At 43.8% G+C, this 18,024-nt stretch overlaps 1 protein-coding gene across 5 annotated transcripts in view; it reads right to left on the bottom strand.

Annotated features, from left to right (window-relative positions):
• The window catches only part of TBC1D8 (TBC1 domain family member 8), a 111,599-nt gene that overhangs the window by 66,944 nt on the left and 26,631 nt on the right, over positions 1-18,024 (bottom strand). For 3 of the 5 annotated variants that reach the window (XM_049651357.1, XM_049651353.1, XM_049651354.1), the window contains exon 2: positions 3,543-3,698. In XM_049651357.1, coding sequence (XP_049507314.1) covers positions 3,543-3,698 — 156 coding nt within the window. The remainder of the gene's footprint in view (positions 1-3,542; positions 3,699-18,024) is intronic. The other 2 variants (XM_049651355.1, XM_049651356.1) reach the window with 1 other exon arrangement.

Below are 18,024 nucleotides of genomic sequence, written 5' to 3'. Positions count from 1 at the left end.
TTTCACGTGAATGGACTTTGAGGATGAAGAAGCATCCTGAAATATTTAAGTGTATGGATGTTCATTTAAGTTTTGAAAATGCTGAAACATCAGAATCAATTAAGTATCTAATAAAGGACTGGATGAGTAAATTAGGCCACAGCCATAAGGCTGAGTACTGTGCCACCATCTACTCACTGTGGTCTGAAAGTGCTCCGGGAGCCCCAGATGGCTACTGTAGACCTCCCAGGCTACAGAGATGCAGGATCTAAGCAGGGTCCCTGCTCCACAGACTCCCCAGAAGCCAGCCTAGTGAGGAGACAAACTCCAGAGGTTCCCATAAACAGCTCTAAATCCAGAGCAAGACCAACTCTTTGGCTTGGGGCAGAGTGAGAGGAAAGAGACCAAAAAGAAACTGGAGAAAGTCAGAGGATCCTGCGGCCTCACATCCCACATCCTGCCCAGCAGCACACCTGTCCTCTCTGCTCTGTCCCCTAAATACCAGTCAGAAAGTCATACAACATTGGTACAAATAACAGTGTCAATCTTAGCTAACCATGTCCAAGCATGAGCATGTCCAGGGATGCAGAGGAACAGCACAGCAACCAAGCCAACATCTGACAGCAAAAGAGCATGAACAGATGAACAGAAAGTGTTCAAAAGACAGAGACTGTGCCCTAGGAAAAAAAAAAAAAACACGGAACCCTCAAAGAAGAAAGGGAAATTCTCACAAATGCTTCATAGTCCAAGACAGTTAAGAACATGACTTCAGTAAAACAAGAGCATGAAGATGAGATGATGAAATTACACATGAAAGGGCGAGCAGACACCTAAGAAAATCATGATCAAAACAACATAGCAAGGGGCGCCTGGGTGGCTTAGTCAGCTAAGCGTCCGACTTCGGCTCAGGTCATGATCTCACAGTTTGTGGGTTAGAGCCCTGTGTCAGGCTGTATGTGGACAGCTCAGAGCCTGGAGCCTGCTTTGGATTCTATGTCTTCCTCTCTCTCTGCTCCTCCCCCATTCATGCTCGCTCGCTCTCTCTCTCTCTCTCTCTCAAAAATAAACACTAAAAAAATAAAAAATAAATAAAAACACAGCAAGAGGAGGAGGAAGTTAAGCAAAGTGTGGGATCCAGGGCTGAAAACAGAATTATGAACTTGTTGGAAAGGATTATGAACAGCACAGAGGATACAAGTTGAAAAGACAAATCAAGAAAAACAGGAATGAAAAGTAGACAATAGCTTTCCAACATAAAGGATCTTTGAGGCAGGGATTCCAATAAATGGAACATAAAATACATTTTTAAAAATACATATAAAGAAGAAAATTTCCTGAAGTGATTAAAGAAATCAATCTACATATTTTTTAAATTTTTTTTCAAATTTTTAATTTAGTTTTGAGAGAGAGCATGAGTTGGGGAGAGGCAAAGAGAGGGAGACACAGAATCTGAAGCAAGCTGCAGACTCTGAGCTGTCAGTACAGAGCTGTCAGCACAGAGCGGGGTTCGAACTCACAGACCGTGATATCATGACCTGAGCTGAAGTCAGATGCTTAACCGACTGAGCCACCCAGGCGCCCCTCAATCTACATATTTTTTTAATGTTTTTATTTTTATTTTTGAGAGAAAGAGCTTGAGCAGGGTAGGGGAAAAGAGAGACAGAGACACAGAATCTGAAGCAGGCTCTAGGCTCTGAGCTGTCAGCACAGAGCCCAACACAGGGCTCAAACTCACGAACTGAGCCAAGTTGAACACTTAACCACCTGAGCCAGGGGCCCTTCAATCTACATACTAAAAGAGCACATCAAGTTCCTGACAATGTGCTCAAAGCAGTAACCAAGGAAGTTACTAAACTACTTAACTTCAAGGGTTAGACAGTTACAGGTGCAAAAAAGCACATCGCCCACAAGGGGACAAAAAGGAGAGGGGAAAAAAAGGCCACCCTAAGATTTCTCCCATTGCCTCTTTAAATATAGGAAGACTCTGGAGCAATGGCCACTATACTCTAGATGGCTGGAGACGATCATACCCAGCCGAATTATCATTCAAGTCCAAAGCCAAGGGACAGATACTTACAAATGTGAGACATAACTGAGGTAAGAAAACTGTAATCTAGTCAATCAAGAGATGAGCCAAAATTAAAGATTCGATATTAGGAAAGCCCTACCTGAGTAAAAGCATTAGATCAATTTAAATACAGGACAAAGCCAAAGAACGGAGGACAGCATGGTGGCAGACAGAATGAAAATTACAACGTCAAGTTAATAGTAACACGTTTTTAAATGAAAGGCTGGAGAGAAAGGGGGGAGCATATGAAGGCTGGAGCATATGAAGGCTGGCATCCTTGTCTTCCAGGCTGGGGAGTCAACACACATGGTCAGAGTTGCAACACTGCTTTAAAAAGCCACAATCCTAACCCTGTGATACTTTCACAAATCTCTTCCCTTAGTCTTAGATGAACCTTTTAGAAAATAAGCTCTCACGTTAAGGAAACATTTTTGAAGTTTCTCTGGTTTTACTTCAGCTTCTTGTTTATTGAAATCAAGTAAAAACATAACACTTTTATTATAAAACAGCATTGTCAGATAGATTGCATTTTTACAAAGGTACTTCTGACCATCTTCAAAACTATTGTTGTACCTGTCCTAAATACAGTATAAAGTGGTCTCAATGAGGTGAACCCAGTGTGGCCAGAGGTTGCTTTGGGTGGCTAGGATGTGAGGCGAGAGACATTTTCTTCTTTGAACTTGTCAAAGGTTAATGGATTATACTGAACATGCATCGTGTTTACCATTCGAAACCCAAACTAGAAGCTTCTGTGTGTATTAGCACATGTGCTCAGAAGAGAGACCAGCACTTTGATAAAGGGGTACAGAAGATTTCCTTTTCTTTCTCTCTTACCAATTTAATTTCAAGAAGGTGAACATTTATGACTCATGTGGTTAAAAAGACACATCTTGCTTTAGTTTTTTAATAGAAGGGGCTTCTCAGATGTAATGATTGATTCCCAGCCCCAGAGGTGCTGGAGAGGCAAGTAGAGCATTAGACGGTGCAGGAGGACTGAAATCCCAGAAGAAGAGGACGGGGGGAGGGGGGGGGGATTGCAAAATTCCCGTGGGGCGCAGCAGTCCAGTAATGCGGCACAAACATGGAACAAGGGGGTGAAGACTACCCTAAGTCAGACACAGCCCTCAGTCGCCCCCCCACCCCCATGCCTTGTACCATTACGATAGGTGCACTTGCCCAGGAAGGCATTCGTTATGTCAGAAACAAGATTCAGGAAAAAAGGGTTCCATTCATACTCAACAATATACAGCACCCTGGAACAGCACACCACGCAAAAGCCTGGCATGCCCAAGCTAAGGTGCCCAAGCTTGTAGCCTTTATGTGTTTTTGATGGGTGAAAAAAAAGAAAAGAAAAGAAAAAAAAAAAAAAAAAAAAAAGAACTCATAAAAGCAGATGAGTTTCTAAAAGGAGTTACCTTCAAGCTTCACCAACATGCAGATAGTCAGCATGCTTAGACCTTAAGGTTTGGAATGTTCCAACTGGAACAAAACTCACCAGTGGCTATGGCCCAGTAAACGTCTGATCCACTCAGTAACTCACCACATGCTATGGGAGAATAAACCTGGGACCCAGGCACTTGAAGCAGAATTCGAAATGGAGCGACCCGTGCATTGGAATCCAGCACTGCATCCAGAGCACCTACCAGGCGACCTTCAAAAGAAAAAAGAAAGTGCACCACTGAGCACAGAGACCGACCAGCTGCCCACTCCCTGCAAAACAAGGCAGTTCGCTTTGTGTCTAGACTTGACACCAGAAGGCAGCAGGCTCACGTCCAGTTCTTCAACTCACCTCACAAGAGCCTGAGCTCCAGGAGGCCCAGGGCTCTGGCTGCCTAGTACCACTCACCCAGCATCTGGAATAGGGCCTGACATTAACAGGCACTCAGTACAGATTTGCAGAATCCAACAACCACGGGAACAAGGGGCCCTGAACAAGTCACCTAACCTAGCTAAGTGTTTCCTTTCCTCAGCATCTCAATTACAGAGGCAACACAACTCTATAAATAAGAGCTGGAAATATGGAGTCAGAATGTCTGACTCAAGTCTCAGTTTCCCAACTTTTAAGCTGTGTGACACTGGGAAAGTTACTTAACCTCTCTGTGCCTTGGTCTCATTTGTAAAAGGGAATTATCACAGTATATCTACCTTATAGGGTAATTGTGAGAATTAATGTATGCAACATTCAAAGTTCTTAGACTATTGCCTGGCTGTAAAAACTACCGTTATTATATCATATCCTCAAAGGTAGAAAAATAATCCCTGCCCACTCCAGAAGGGGACCGTGAGAAGCAAATAAAATATTGAAGTCCTTCACAGACCATAAAGCACACAAAGTAAAGGTCTATCACTCTGCTGTAATGAATATCATCATGAATCAACAGCAAACACACACACACACCCACACACCAGGTGGCAGACGATTTCGTATTGTCCCATTACTCGTTTGCCAGGGTTCTGCACTGTAGAGTTACTCCTTTTTCCCTTTGTAATTAACAAGTATTCTGTGAAGTTCTTTGAAACTGCATTCCTCCTTAAATTTAACTTGTTTATTTCTAGCAGTATGGTTTCATGTTTCCCTACCTTATCCAATCTAGTATGACGATTATTTTGATGTTCACGTTGTCTCTGACTTGGCCAGTAGGTACCCCTTCAAGCTGGCTTCTGTGTCCTTTGGACGTGTCCCCATTATTCTACTTTCTGGCAAATAATCCAAGTTCACCCTTTATTCTTCCTGCTCTAGCCCTGGCATCAGCCATTTCTCCAAGAAGCCCTGGTTCCTTTAGTGAAGAATGGTATTTAAAAGCCAAGGTCTGGGAGCCAAGTACACTTACTGCTGTGGGGGTGCTTGCTCCCAGAACCTTTCAGTGGACAGAACCTGGACTGTACATATATGTACATATGTATGGGTACATGTTTATGTATGTATACACACATATACTCATTGACATTTTCATTTTTATACTGATTTTATACATAAAAACTTCCAATTATGATCCAATGCCAGCACTGCAATCAAATACCAGGGTCATTCCAGTTTCTTTCCATATTTGCAACTCTCTTCTCCAACATGAGGAACCTGGCTTCCATTATTCTTAATATATTTACTTATCTGATCAATTCTATCCCCTTTCTGACAGATGCCATCTTTACCTTATCTAGGCTCCAACTGACCATCCACCCCACCCATACAATTACCTTGATCTGTCCCCATTAACAGCTTTAGGGAAAGAAGGAAGGGTGCCTGAGTTTTTATAGCAATTATTCCTTAGGCTGCTCAGAATTTTTGTCTTACTGGTTTGTTTGCACAGAGAGAGAGCACACATGTGCGTGAGCCAGGGAGAGGGACGGAAGGAGAGAGAGAATCTTAAGCAGCCTCCACACTCAGTGCGGAGTGGGGCTTGATCCCGTGACCCTGGTATCATGACCTGAGCTGGAATTAAGAGTCGGATGCTCTAATGGACTGAGCCACCCAGGCGCCCCTCACTGGTTTGCTCTTGACTTACATGTAATTGAGAGGGCCTGAAAGCTGTCAGCTAAATAAAGGGGCTGCTACTTTAACACAGAACTTGCACAGCTGCTTAGGGGAGCTCTGTGATCAAAAGCACAGGTGGGGGGCACCTGTGTGGCTCAGTCACTTAAGCAACTCTTGATCTCAGCTCAGGTCATGATCTCATGGCTTGTAAATTCGAGCCCCCCATTGGGCTCTGCACTGGGGGCATGAGTCTGCTTGGGATTCTGGATCTCCCTCTCTCTGCCCCTTCCCCACTTGTACTCTCTCTCACATGCAAATTAAAAAATGAAACTTAAAAAAAACCACGGGCAGGAAGGCAGGACAGGGTAAAGATTAAGCCATATTTGTGTAAGATTGATAAAACATTTTTGCCTGTCAAAGCTTAGAGGGGGTTAGTGATAGGGAAGCAGATGGAAGGAAAGTAGAAAGGTGCTAAAAAAAAAAAAAAAAAAAAAACCCCACCCATCCCACATGCAGACCCAGTATTTCCCAATTTAAGAGATCTGTTGTAGAACCCCTATCTGGTTTGCTAATAAGTAAAACCTGAGCAACAAAAGGAGGAAGTGAGAAGGGTGGGCAATGACTTGGTGTCACCATAACTCAGAAGCAGTCTCTCTGATCGGAAACAGTGATTTTTTTTTTCTCTTCAAGACTCAGGAGCTTTTGCAATGGTCAGGATGTTTTATACCAACACAACCAACCTGGTAGGAAGGTGGGGAGGACAACAAGGAAGCAAAGAGGGGACTTCTAGTTTCAGCTCCCCCGCGTAAAGAATTTGAAGTCCTCACTCCCATCCTAATGATAAGAAGCTGAGCAAATTGAATATCCGCGGCTTTTCTGGGACCCATCAGAGACCCAAGGGCTCAGGTCAAAATCACAACCCAGAAATCTGGAGAGAGGGGACAATCCAAAGTCACAGCCCAGATCACTCACCTGAAGCAGAAGCCGCTGGGGCCATCAACTGATAGAACACTTCAATAAGGTTTTGACAAATTGCTGGGAGGCTGAGTGTGTGGACTAGCAGGAGAGTAGGAGACTCCTGATGGCCACAGTCTTAGGTTTTACCTGTACAGGTTTTACTACCAGGTTCTCACTATGAAGAGCGAGGAAAAACCTCTCCTGATCTCCCAGAACATTCTCCACAACAGGGGCCTGCTCTCCGGCAGGGATGGAGACTCTCCAGAACCTTATCCCAGCTGGGGGAGGGGCGTTTCTGGGACTCCAGCCCCCTTCAGCCTTCTGGTCTCACCTGGTGAAGGGGGAGGGGTCAGGGTAAGGGAGGCATCCAAGAAACACTGTCCAGAGCACATCCCAGGGACACAGACCCACTGAAAGACCAAGATTCTTTGATAAGACTTACAGGGTGCTTCTTCTCCCCATACTTTACCACCACATCAACAGGTTCTGGCATAATGACACTGGGAAGGACTGGAAGACTCTCAGACTCCATGTGAGGAGCTCAAGTTTCTGTATTTTTTTTAATGTCTTTAAGCAAGCTCTAAGGCCAATGTGCACCTTGAACTCACGACTCTGAGATCAAGAGTCGCACGCTCTACCAACTGAGCCAGCCAGGCGCCCCGGAGCGCCCAAAGACAGAGAGAGAGACCAAGGCAAGGACACCTGAGGAATCTGAAAACCTTGGGCATCTGTGGCTACAGCAAACCAACAGCCCAAGTCCTAGACAAAATAACATAAAACTCACACTAAAGAACTATTTCTTCAGTTCTTGTTACTCCTTACATTATGCCTGGCTTGCAAAAACAATGACAAAGAATGCTGAAAGGCAAGAAAACACAGTCTGAAGAGACAAAGCAAACATCAGAATGAGCCTCATGCCTGACTCAGAAAACATACCTGACCAGTACTATCAGAACTATCAAAGTCACTAAAAACCAGGGAGGTCTGAGAAACGGTCACAGCCAAGATGACAACTAAATGTGAGGTGTATCCTGAGAGGGATCCTGGGTAATTAAAAGGCCAGCAAAATCTGAATAAAACACAGACTTTAGGGGACGCCTGGGTGGCCGAGTCAGTTAAGCGTCCGAGTTCGGCTCAGGTTATGATCTCACGGTCTGAGTTCGAGCCCCGCGTCGGGCTCTGTGCTGACAGCTCTGACCTTGGAGTCTGTTTCAGATTCTGTGTCCCTCTCTCTCTGCCCCTCCCCCACTCAGGCTCTGTCTCTGTCTCAAAAATAAACATTAAAAAAAAAATTTTTTTTAAACACCAACTTTAATTAACAATCACTGTCTTTATATTCTACCACTGCTGTGACAAGTTAGTACAAACACAATAGCTTAAAAGAAGCAAATTTATTACCTTATAGTTCTGTAGGTCAGAAGTTTGATACAGATCTCACTGAGCTAAAGTCAAAGTGTCAACAGCCTCCTTTCTGAAGCCTCAAGGTGAGAACCCCTTTCCTTGCCTTTTCCAGCTCCGAGTGGCCGCAGCTCCCTCACTTAGTTCTCGGTCCCCTCCTCCATCTTCAAAGCCAGCAACACCAGGATGAGTTCCTCTTCCAGTTTTAAAAACCCTTGTGATCACATTGGGCCCCCCTAGATAATCCAAGCTCATCCCCTATATTCAGGTCCACTGATTAGCAACCCAATTAATTCTATCTACATCCTTTAATTCCCCTTTGCCATGGAACCTAACACATTCGCAGGCTTGCAGCATTATTCTGCCTACCACCATAATCCATCAGTACCAGTTCATTCGTTGTAACAAATACACCATGCTAATATGTCAATAGGAGAAACTGGGTGTGGGGTATATGAGAACTCCCTATACTACCTTCACAGTGTTTCTGTAAATCTAAAACTGTTCTAAAAAATAAAGTTTAGTTTTTTTTAAAAAGTGACAAGGGAGGGCGCCTGGGTGGCTCAGTCGGTTGAGCGTCCGACTTCGGCTCAGGTCACGATCTCGCGGTCCGCGAGTTCGAGCCCCGCGTCGGGCTCTGGGCTGACGGCTCAGAGCCTGGAGCCTGCTTCCCATTCTGTGTCTCCCTCTCTCTCTGCCCCTCCCCCGTTCATGCTGTGTCTCTCTCTGTCTCAAAAATAAATAAACGTTAAAAAAATTAATCTTAAAAAAGTGACAAGGGGAGTGAGTCAGTGTCCGCCTGCAGACAAGGGCCCTCCACTCCACATCTGCACAAATGCAGACTGCCCCTGCAGGAACCCTAGGAGCGGGCAGGGGCTCTGAATCCGAGGTAAACCAGAGCACTCAGGGTGGAACCAACCACAGCACGAACACAAAAACAGCAGACAAGGGTCCAATATGGCAGAGAAGACACACAAGTGGGAGACAGATCAGTGAGAGTCCTCAGTAGGAAAACCAAAAGGAGAAACCTTAAATCTCTGCTGAATGGTGAAGGAAAATGGTTAGTGTGGCAAAGAAATCATTCAAAGTCATTAGAAAATAGGGTATGATGTCCACAAATTTCAAATGGGTCAAAGACAAAAATATATACACACATACATATCAATAAGGTAAATAGATGGCAAAATGTTTACGCATAGCTCCTAACAGGGTATGCAACCCTACTTATCTTTTTATAAGGAAGCTGACGACAACTCACATGGATGGCTCTGAGGCAGTATTTATTTGGCAGACTCAGGCTCATTAAAAAGAAAAAATACTGGGGCGCCTGGGTGACTCAGTCGGTTGAGCGTCCGACTTCAGCTCAGGTCACGATCTCACGGTTCGTGAGTTCGAGCCCCATGTCGGGCTCTGGGCTGATGGCTCAGAGCCTGGAGCCTGCTTCCGATTCTGTGTCTCCCTCTCTCTCTGACCCTCCCCCGTTCATGCTCTGTCTCTCTCTGTCTCAAAAATAAATAAACATTAAAAAAAAAATTAAAAAAAAAAAAAGAAAAAATACTGAAGTCTGTTTTCTCATTAATCCTCATGGCCACCTTTGGAGGGAGGGATGAAGTGGCTAAAGCTCTGAGCACTAAGGACTGGGCCCTCCCCAGCTCCAGCTCCAAAACAGGCCTCTTCCCCTGCTCTAGGGCTGTTTAAAGACAGGGGTGCCTGGGTGGCTCAGTGGTTAAGTGTCAGACTTCAGCTCAGGTCATGATCTCGCGGTTCCTGAGTTTGAGCTCCACATCTGGCTCTCTGCTGTCAGCGCAGAGCCTGCTTGGGATCCTCTTGTGCCCCTCTCTCTCTGCCCCTCTCCCACTCATATTCTCTCTCTCTCTCTTTCAAAAATAAACATTAAAAAAAAAATTTAAAGACAGGGTAACAATTATTTTCAGAAATGCTCCGCCATCCACAAACCTACACTTCTAACTACATTCAGACTGACTTTGCTCTCCCAAGCCCCGACTGGCTGAGTCTTGGCTCTGTCTCCAGGAACAAATCCCCCCAAATGCAGGGCAGCTCGCATGGAGCATTCTGGTCTGCCTTCTGTGGCAGCTCCATATGGCTTGTCTGGCTCTACAGGAAAACCCTCCTGGCGGCACAGTGAGTGCAACACTCCTATTTTTAGGCTATTAGAATAACAACTCTGGCGGAGATAGATGTCAAGTGACAAGTTTTATAATTAGGGCCCAAAAGGGGCCTATGAATAATTTGCTTCTAAGTGATAATGCTGCAAATCTTTCATTCTGGCTGGATTTCATGCACATGGGTGGTACCGAGTTTAAGACGAAATGGCAGCTACTGACATGGAACAAACAAGGACACTTGGAGAAGCCTTCCCACTGCCTCCTGGTTTATATAACAACCTCTGTGTCGGGCCTGGGACTTAACCACAGGCAGCAGTGACAAACTGCTCTGCTCTCACCAGTAACAACACCCTCGCATACTAAAACCCATTTAAAACACAGCAACACCCAACCCCCACAGAAAGCATTTTAAGGAAAGCAAAAAAAACCAGAAAACAGTCTATTTTTTACCCCCTGCACTGAAGAAAGCGGGTCTCCCTAATGGCTTTGGGCTTAGAATAGACCCCACCCGCCCCATAAAAAAAAAAAAAAAAAAAAAAAAATTCTTTCACTCCAGTAAAAAGCTTCTCATCATTATACCTAAGCCATCGATGTGATGGCACACCCACAGTGCACCACAGCTCAACACCATAATCCACAGTTGGGAAACTAATTTGGTCTCAAGGTCTGTCTTCACGTTGGGGCTGTTTGGTTTGGCTGGTATTGCTGTTTTGGAGACTTAGGAGAAAAGGCAAATAAAGAGCCAGAATAAAGGAAAAAAAACTTTTATTTGTGAAAAGTAATAAATAACGTAAAAGATCATGTGAAGTCCTTTCTACTAGGCTTGAAAAGAGAAGATAAATGTTGGGGATATTTGCATTCCCAATGAGAAAGCTCTACCTATTCAAAGTAAAATTCATAATCCAAATTACCAGACTCTGACTTTTTTCTACAAAGCATTTTATATAATTCGATATACCTCTCAGTGTGAGTCCCTTATGATTCCCACAAATCTCCGCGAAACCGAGAGATGATGGTGCTATTTTCAGAGTGCAGTCAATTGGTGGGCAAAGCCACAGGGTAACTGAATCACGCGGGAAGCTCGGGAGCCGGCCACCTGATGAGCTCATCTTTATAACGAAGTGCCTAACACAGCAGCCACGTGCCCATCGTGGTGACAGGAAGAGCCTGCCAAATCCACAACACAAGTCGGAGCAAGTGCAGGTCCGGAGGAGAGCTTCAAGGGCACCACAAGGGAGGGATTCTGGTCCCAGTTCTCGAGAACAGGACAGGCAGCCACCATGCCCTCACCTGCACGCTGCATTCCAGTCCCATGGGGACAAGGAGAGCCACACAATGAACCTAGGCTTTCCCAGGAAACCAAGAGAGGATGGTGGGTACAGTGGGTAGCTCTGATCAGCCAAGAGGAGTTACAAGTGCAGACCATTCGGTCCTGTTCTCACTGGAATTAAGGGACTCTCAAAGAATCCTTTTTGCCTTCACTCAAAAGCTGTGAAAATTCTTCAGTGGGAACAGAGTTTCTGTTTTCCAAGATGAAGAGAGCCCTGGGGATGGACAGTGGTGATGGTTGCATAACAATGTGAACTGTACACTTAATACCACTGAGCTGTACACTTAAAAATGGTCCAGATGGTCAATTTTATGTTACGTGTATTTTACCACAATTTAAAAAAAAAGCATGACAATTCTAATGATCAGAAATGTCCACAGTGGGGCTCCTAAAGTAAATATAAAAACAATTTTCCTAACTCCATTCCCCACGTGATAAATCATAAATGCATCTGAACATAAATGCACTCCGGGTCCACACTGCTGAACTCTGACACGTTCTTCTAGAGGCTCCATAAATAATCCTTGGATGGGAACCAAGCTGCCTGCTTTGGCTCAGACCGAACATAAGGATCCTGTCATAGTGAACCTCCAAACAGGGTGACGTAATGCTCGAAGTGCCTGACAACAAGAATCCTACACAAAACACCATCATGACAGCCAGTTCCAAACACAGTGACTTCCCTGCCTTAACAGACACATGTTGCCGTGGATATAATGAACACTGTCTTGAAAATTCTCCATCATTTCCATCCACTTGACCATCCATTTATCTGGTCTTCTGGCATGATGATTATGTAAAGCAATTAGGATTAAATCCTTATAGTACAGGGATGATCCAAGGCTATAAAATAAGAGGTAAGGGGTACAGTAACAAAGAAGTTGACTTGAAGGCCTGATACCATCTCTAAATGAAACGCCAGCTGCTAGGGGCATCCAGAATGGATGGGGATGGGTACCTGTTCCACCTCTACTGCCAAGCCCAGCACAATCCAGGATTGCCCATAGCTCTTCCCTGGACACTAATATATCAATTTTGGCCACTCCCAATGGCTATGAAATGGGACCCAAGTGCTCTAGGACCACGTGCTCACCATCCTGATGGTTCTAGCCCCGTGCTAACCTGTCCTTCCCATTCTGTTCAGCTCTTTCCAGATACTTGTCACCCTTTTTTTTTTTTTACCTACAAAAACGTATACATAATTAATGTATGAGTTTGAAGTATGCACCCATGAAACCATCACCATAATCTATGCCATAAACATATCCATCGCTTCCAAAAGCTTCCTCCCACTCTCTTATAATTATTAATATATAACATTGTGATAAGAACATTTAACATAAGATCTATCCTTTTAGCAAATATTTAAGTATAAATATTGTTAAGTACAGGCATTATGCTATATACTGGACCTCTAGGACATGCTCATCTTGTGTAACTGAAACTCTGTACCCTTTGACTAGTTCTTCCCCATTCTCTCCTCCCTCTAGCCCCTAGCACCACCATTCCATTCTCCGCTTCCATACGTTTCACTATTTTAGACTCATCACAGAAGTGGTATTATGTAGAATTTGTCCTTCTGTGACTGGCTTATTTCACTCCGCAGAATGTCCTCAAGTCACCCACACTGTTGAAATGGCAGGATTCCCTTCTCTTTCAAGGTACTCACTTTAATCCTGAAACTTCCTCCCTTAGATTCCAGGGACCCCTAACCAATAAAGACTAGAACCATCCCCTAACCCATAAAACCTAGAAAAACAAGTCACAGGAGCGCCTGGGTGGCTCAGTCAGTTGGGCATCCGACTTGATTTTCGCTCAGGTCATGATCTCACAGTTCATGAGATCGAGCCCTGAGTCAGGCTTTGCACTGATAGTGTGCAGCCTGCTTGAGATTCTCTCCCTCTCTCTCTGCCCCCTGCATTGGTAAATAAATAAATAAACTTAAAAAAAAAAAAAAAAGAAAAAAGTCACAAAATTATGTTATACTGACCCTGGTGTATTCAAATGTAACAGAAGCAAACTATATTCCCTTGCCTGTTTCACCTTCCTCAAAAGAACCAAAATCCTTTGACAAAACATCTCTGAACTCTCAATTTTGTTGAGAAACTATCTGCTTGGGCCAAAGTCCTTAAACAGCCTAGAGCACTCGGGTACCTGCAGACTTTAACAGCAGACTTCCTGTTTGGGACTTATTAATTTATCACTTTTGACATCCTGTGTTTAACAAGCCCAATGGGTATTGCCTGTACTCCCAAAATCACATTAAGGGAACCAATTATGAAGAATATCTTTTCCAAAAATCTTTCCTAAAATAATGAAGTTTGGTCTCAATTTACCCTTCTAAAGCAGTTTGGTTTTTTTTTTTTCTTGATTACAAAATAAATACATTCTTATTGTAAGACATTTTGGGAAATATATAAAACCACAAAGAACATTTACCTCACATCTTGCCCCTTGACAATAACTCTTCGTACATGTCCCTAAGGCCTTTTTTCTAACTAGTCACAGATAAAGACTATTCCATTCCCACATTGAAGATTTTGAAGAAAGGAAGTAAAAAACAAGGCTGAGCATGAAGTTCAAAGAATTGTCCTTTCCTGCTCAGAGGCAGTTGCAGAAAGGCTGTTAAACTTGTTCAACAAGACTCATGTGTGGTGCACAAACCAGTTTACCAGCCAAATTTCATTAAGTGCAGCCTGCCGCCTGATAGCACCTTATACTGTTACAGTCACAACCACCTTGCCAACCACACTTTTGTTTAATGACCCTGTACATAATTAAAGGCAGGAAATGGAGCTTAGAGGCATTCAAGGATCACAGAAAAATAAATAAATAAGGTAAGGCAATAGTACCTCCTTTGCAAAATGGAAATCAATGTGAGAGTCAAAAGGGTCAGTGAAGCAAGACATTTCCACAGACTCAAGTTCAAAATGAAAGATAGTACTTCACTGGATTCCAGCTCCTCACATGGAAAGAGCCCCCTGGGAGCCTGTAAAACTGCAAACCAGTCTTAAAAGGGATTAGTCTGCCTGTTTCATCAAGCTTACCAAGCTACATGTATTTCAATACAGCAACTCACGTGCAATTGTTAAGACACTTTTAGTGAACACCTACTATGTGTGCGACACACTTTAGCTTGATTAATCCTTCCCCAGAGGTATTGCCATCATTTCTAAAGTGCAGCCAGTGAAGCCACAGTGGGTTCCATTCATCTTGAGAGTGTGCAGGTATACCAAAAGAGGTCAAGCTTGGCACACCAGTGTTTGGCACAATTGTTTACAATGCTCTTTACTACCTTTGCAATAAAGCCCATATTTCTGACTTTGGTTTCAACATTTCTGTCCTTGGTAACAAAAGAGTCTTTTTAGGCATCAAATTACAACTAATTTGTTATAATTAAATGTTAGATGTTTACCACCTACAGAAGTTTCTCACTTTATAAATAAATAAACAAACACACACACATTTTTTTTAAGTAGGCTTCACGATCAGCACAGAGTCCAACATGGAGCCCAACTGCAGAGCCCGACGCGGGGCTTGAACTCTTGACCTTGAAATCAAGACCTGAGCCAGACACTTGATTGAGCCACCCAGGCACTCCAGAAGTTTCTTACTTTAAATGCATGTATAAGGGTTAAATGCATGCAAGGGTTAAATGCACGTATAGAGGGTTACAAGGGGAAAGGCAGGGATCCTTTATCCGTTCCCAACACCTGGTGTACCTGGCTCCTGGTATGCTTTTAATAAATATTTGCTTAACAAATCCTCTGAATAAAATAAAACTAAAGAACACAGTTCTTTAAGTTCACTTGAAAGAAATTAGTTTTCCATAAGCTACAAGTAGCTGGAGTTTGCTCCCTGTGGATTCTGATCTTGAAATCCGATTACTCAAAGTCTGCCATCTGTCATTCTCTTTCAGAGACTTGCAACATATCAACAATTGCATGGTTCTGTTACAGAACTCCACTAATCTTATCTCAGACTAGGCAGGAGGTAAGTGTTTCAGTAACTAAATTTATCTCAGGGATTAAGTAGATTTTCTTATTTTTGTGTTGTGTTTTGTTGTTAGAAGAAAGCACACAGCACAGAAGTCCCAGCCTGTACTAAGTATGTACCCTGCTTAGCCCTCCCTTCTATAGGGTCAAACAGATGGTAATTTAACCATTAATTCAGGAAAGGCTGGAAAAAAAAACAGGACAACAGGTCAAGCTAGAGAGTAAGGAGAATATCCTATCTCCCCAAGAACAGGTATTCTATCCCATGGAAATAAGGAAGTGAATTTACTCCTATGACCCATGGCCTGCCTTCCCCATCAGGTGACACTACTATAGACCCAGTCTGTAACAAGCTGCCAGTTAGCACATCTCACAGAACCTGTTGCCATCTTCAGGTCCTAAGAAAGCTTTGGACCAGGGCTTAGCCATGTGCGGGTCAAGATAGTGTCCAAGGAAGAATCAGGGAAGAAAGGGACAGCGAATAAAATGACAGCTTGCCCCTGTCTCTACAGTCACACATCGTAGTAACAGTGGTCACCTAACCCTTTTAAAAAACGTTTATTTCTGAACCCAAGATGCACATCTACCAACGTCCATGGGCGGAGAACCTTTGGGGAAATGCAAAGTTGGAGCCAGTAATTAGGAAAAAAAAAACAAATAAAATTAAATTTTAATAAGATGGAATAGAGAAGCCTTAGCAGCTGCAATTTACTCTCTCAGACTCATGGGCAACGTTTTATTACAGGAGTTTTCTACTGGGAATTCTGATCTTGAAATCTGACTGTTCAAAGCCTTCCTCACTTAGGAAAAGCTGCAGCAGCCTTCAAGACCCTGGATCCTTGCAACAAGCCAGCAGTTGTTGGCAAAACACTCTGACATTTATTCTGCGGACATACACCCCGTAGTAATGATGGAACCAGGACATCTCATGACCTGGCTCTTCCATTCAGAGCACTTTTGTGCCAGAGAACCTGGCCACCAGTAGAAACTGGGTTAAGTCCTTATCACATAAGGCTGAGGACATAAGAAGATCCCAAGAGACAAGCAACTTTCAGCAGGCTGTTGGGTAGCCAAGATCTAAAAGTCTTCTCTTTATACCATTTAGGAGGATTTTAAGTTGTCAGAGCAGTAAGAATGGAAATAAAAATAAATATATGAAAAATCCCCACTGAATCCCACCGGATCAACAAATCAAACTAACTTCATATTTCTGTGCTTCCTTCTAACAAAAGGATGATATTGATTTCATGCAGAAAGGTGAAGAGAGTGGCAAAGTAGTAGCCCAGTACTCACCCTTCAGTTGGTCTAAACTAGGGAAGTCATATATTCAGGAGTGCCAAAGACCTGGGTTCAAATCCTGACTCTGTCCCTTATTAGTGGTGTGGCTTAGATAAGCGTCCTCACCTCCCTCAGTCTCTGCTCCCTCATCTGTCCAGTGAGGTCCACATGGATCTTGAAACATGTGCAGAGTACCTGGACCAGACAGCTGTTACAGACTGAGTTGTATCTTCCCAAAAAAGATGCTGAAATCCTAACCTCCAGCTCCTCATGGTGTGACCTGACTTAGAAATAGAGTCTCTGTAGATGTCATTAGTTGAAATAAGGTCATACTGGGGTAATCTAATATGACTGGTGTCCACATGAGAAGACAGACACACAGGGAGAATGCCATGTGATACTGAAGCTACAGATTGGAGCTGCACAGCTGCAGGGAATCCCAAAGATTTCCAGCCATCATGAGAAGCAAGGAAGAGGCAAGAAAGGATTCCCCTACAGGTGTCGGGGAGCATGGCCCACAAACTTCTCGATTTGGGACTTCTGGGCCCCAGAACTATTGTTCTGTTGTTTTAAGCAACCCAGTTTGTGGTTCTTTGTTACAACAGCCCTAGGAAATGAACGCATTGCCCAACTCAGGAAGACTTCCTACTGGTCCGTGTACATGCACACAGAGAGTGGGAGAGCTTCCAACATGCAATGTACAACCATCTTCCTGTACCCAAAGTGGATTTCATAACCAAGCTCTATTTACTAATTGTTTATATTATTAATTTTACTTATTGCCCTGGCTTGCCAATAATCTAAGTACAGAAAAAGACAAATTCAGGGAAGAGGCATGCATTCATTCAAAGTCATTGTCAGTTGCTTACAGGGGAAAACATTTTTTAAGCCCTTAGAAGAGTGAATGCCTTACAATTTCCCTATAGGGGGGTTGGGGGTGGGGATAGCCCCCTGCAAGGAAGTTGGAGAGTCTGCTCTTGATAACTTCCTCATGATCAACATGAACACAAAGCTTATTCGCAGAAGTTCCTGAAATATGGGCGCCTGGGTGGCTCAGTCACTTGAGGGTTCGACTCTTGGTTTTGGCTCAGGTCATGATCTCGCAGTTTGTGAGTTCCATCCTTAAGTTGGGCTCTGCACTGACAGTGAGGAGCCTTGGGATTCTCTGTCTCCCTCTCTCTCCCCCTCCCTCATGTTCTCTCTCTCAAAATTAAGTAAATTAAAAAAAATTTTTTTCCCCTGAAATAGCCAAAGTTACAGTTATCATAGTTCCCATCAGTCACAGAATCATGTTCAGGTGAGGACCAGGCCCACTTCAAAGTGGGGGGCAGGGGGCTCTCACTGCTCCTGGTACATACATGGCCAAGCCCCCAGGCTCTGCCCAGAGACTCGAGTCCTATGGGCCTCCGGGCCTGGACTTA

The sequence above is a fragment of the Panthera uncia genome, assembly GCF_023721935.1.
Source record: "Panthera uncia isolate 11264 chromosome A3 unlocalized genomic scaffold, Puncia_PCG_1.0 HiC_scaffold_11, whole genome shotgun sequence".
Classification (NCBI taxonomy): Eukaryota; Metazoa; Chordata; class Mammalia; order Carnivora; family Felidae; genus Panthera; species Panthera uncia.
The sequence above is the reverse complement of the archived record's forward strand: the minus strand, read 5'-3'. Positions and strand labels throughout refer to the sequence as shown.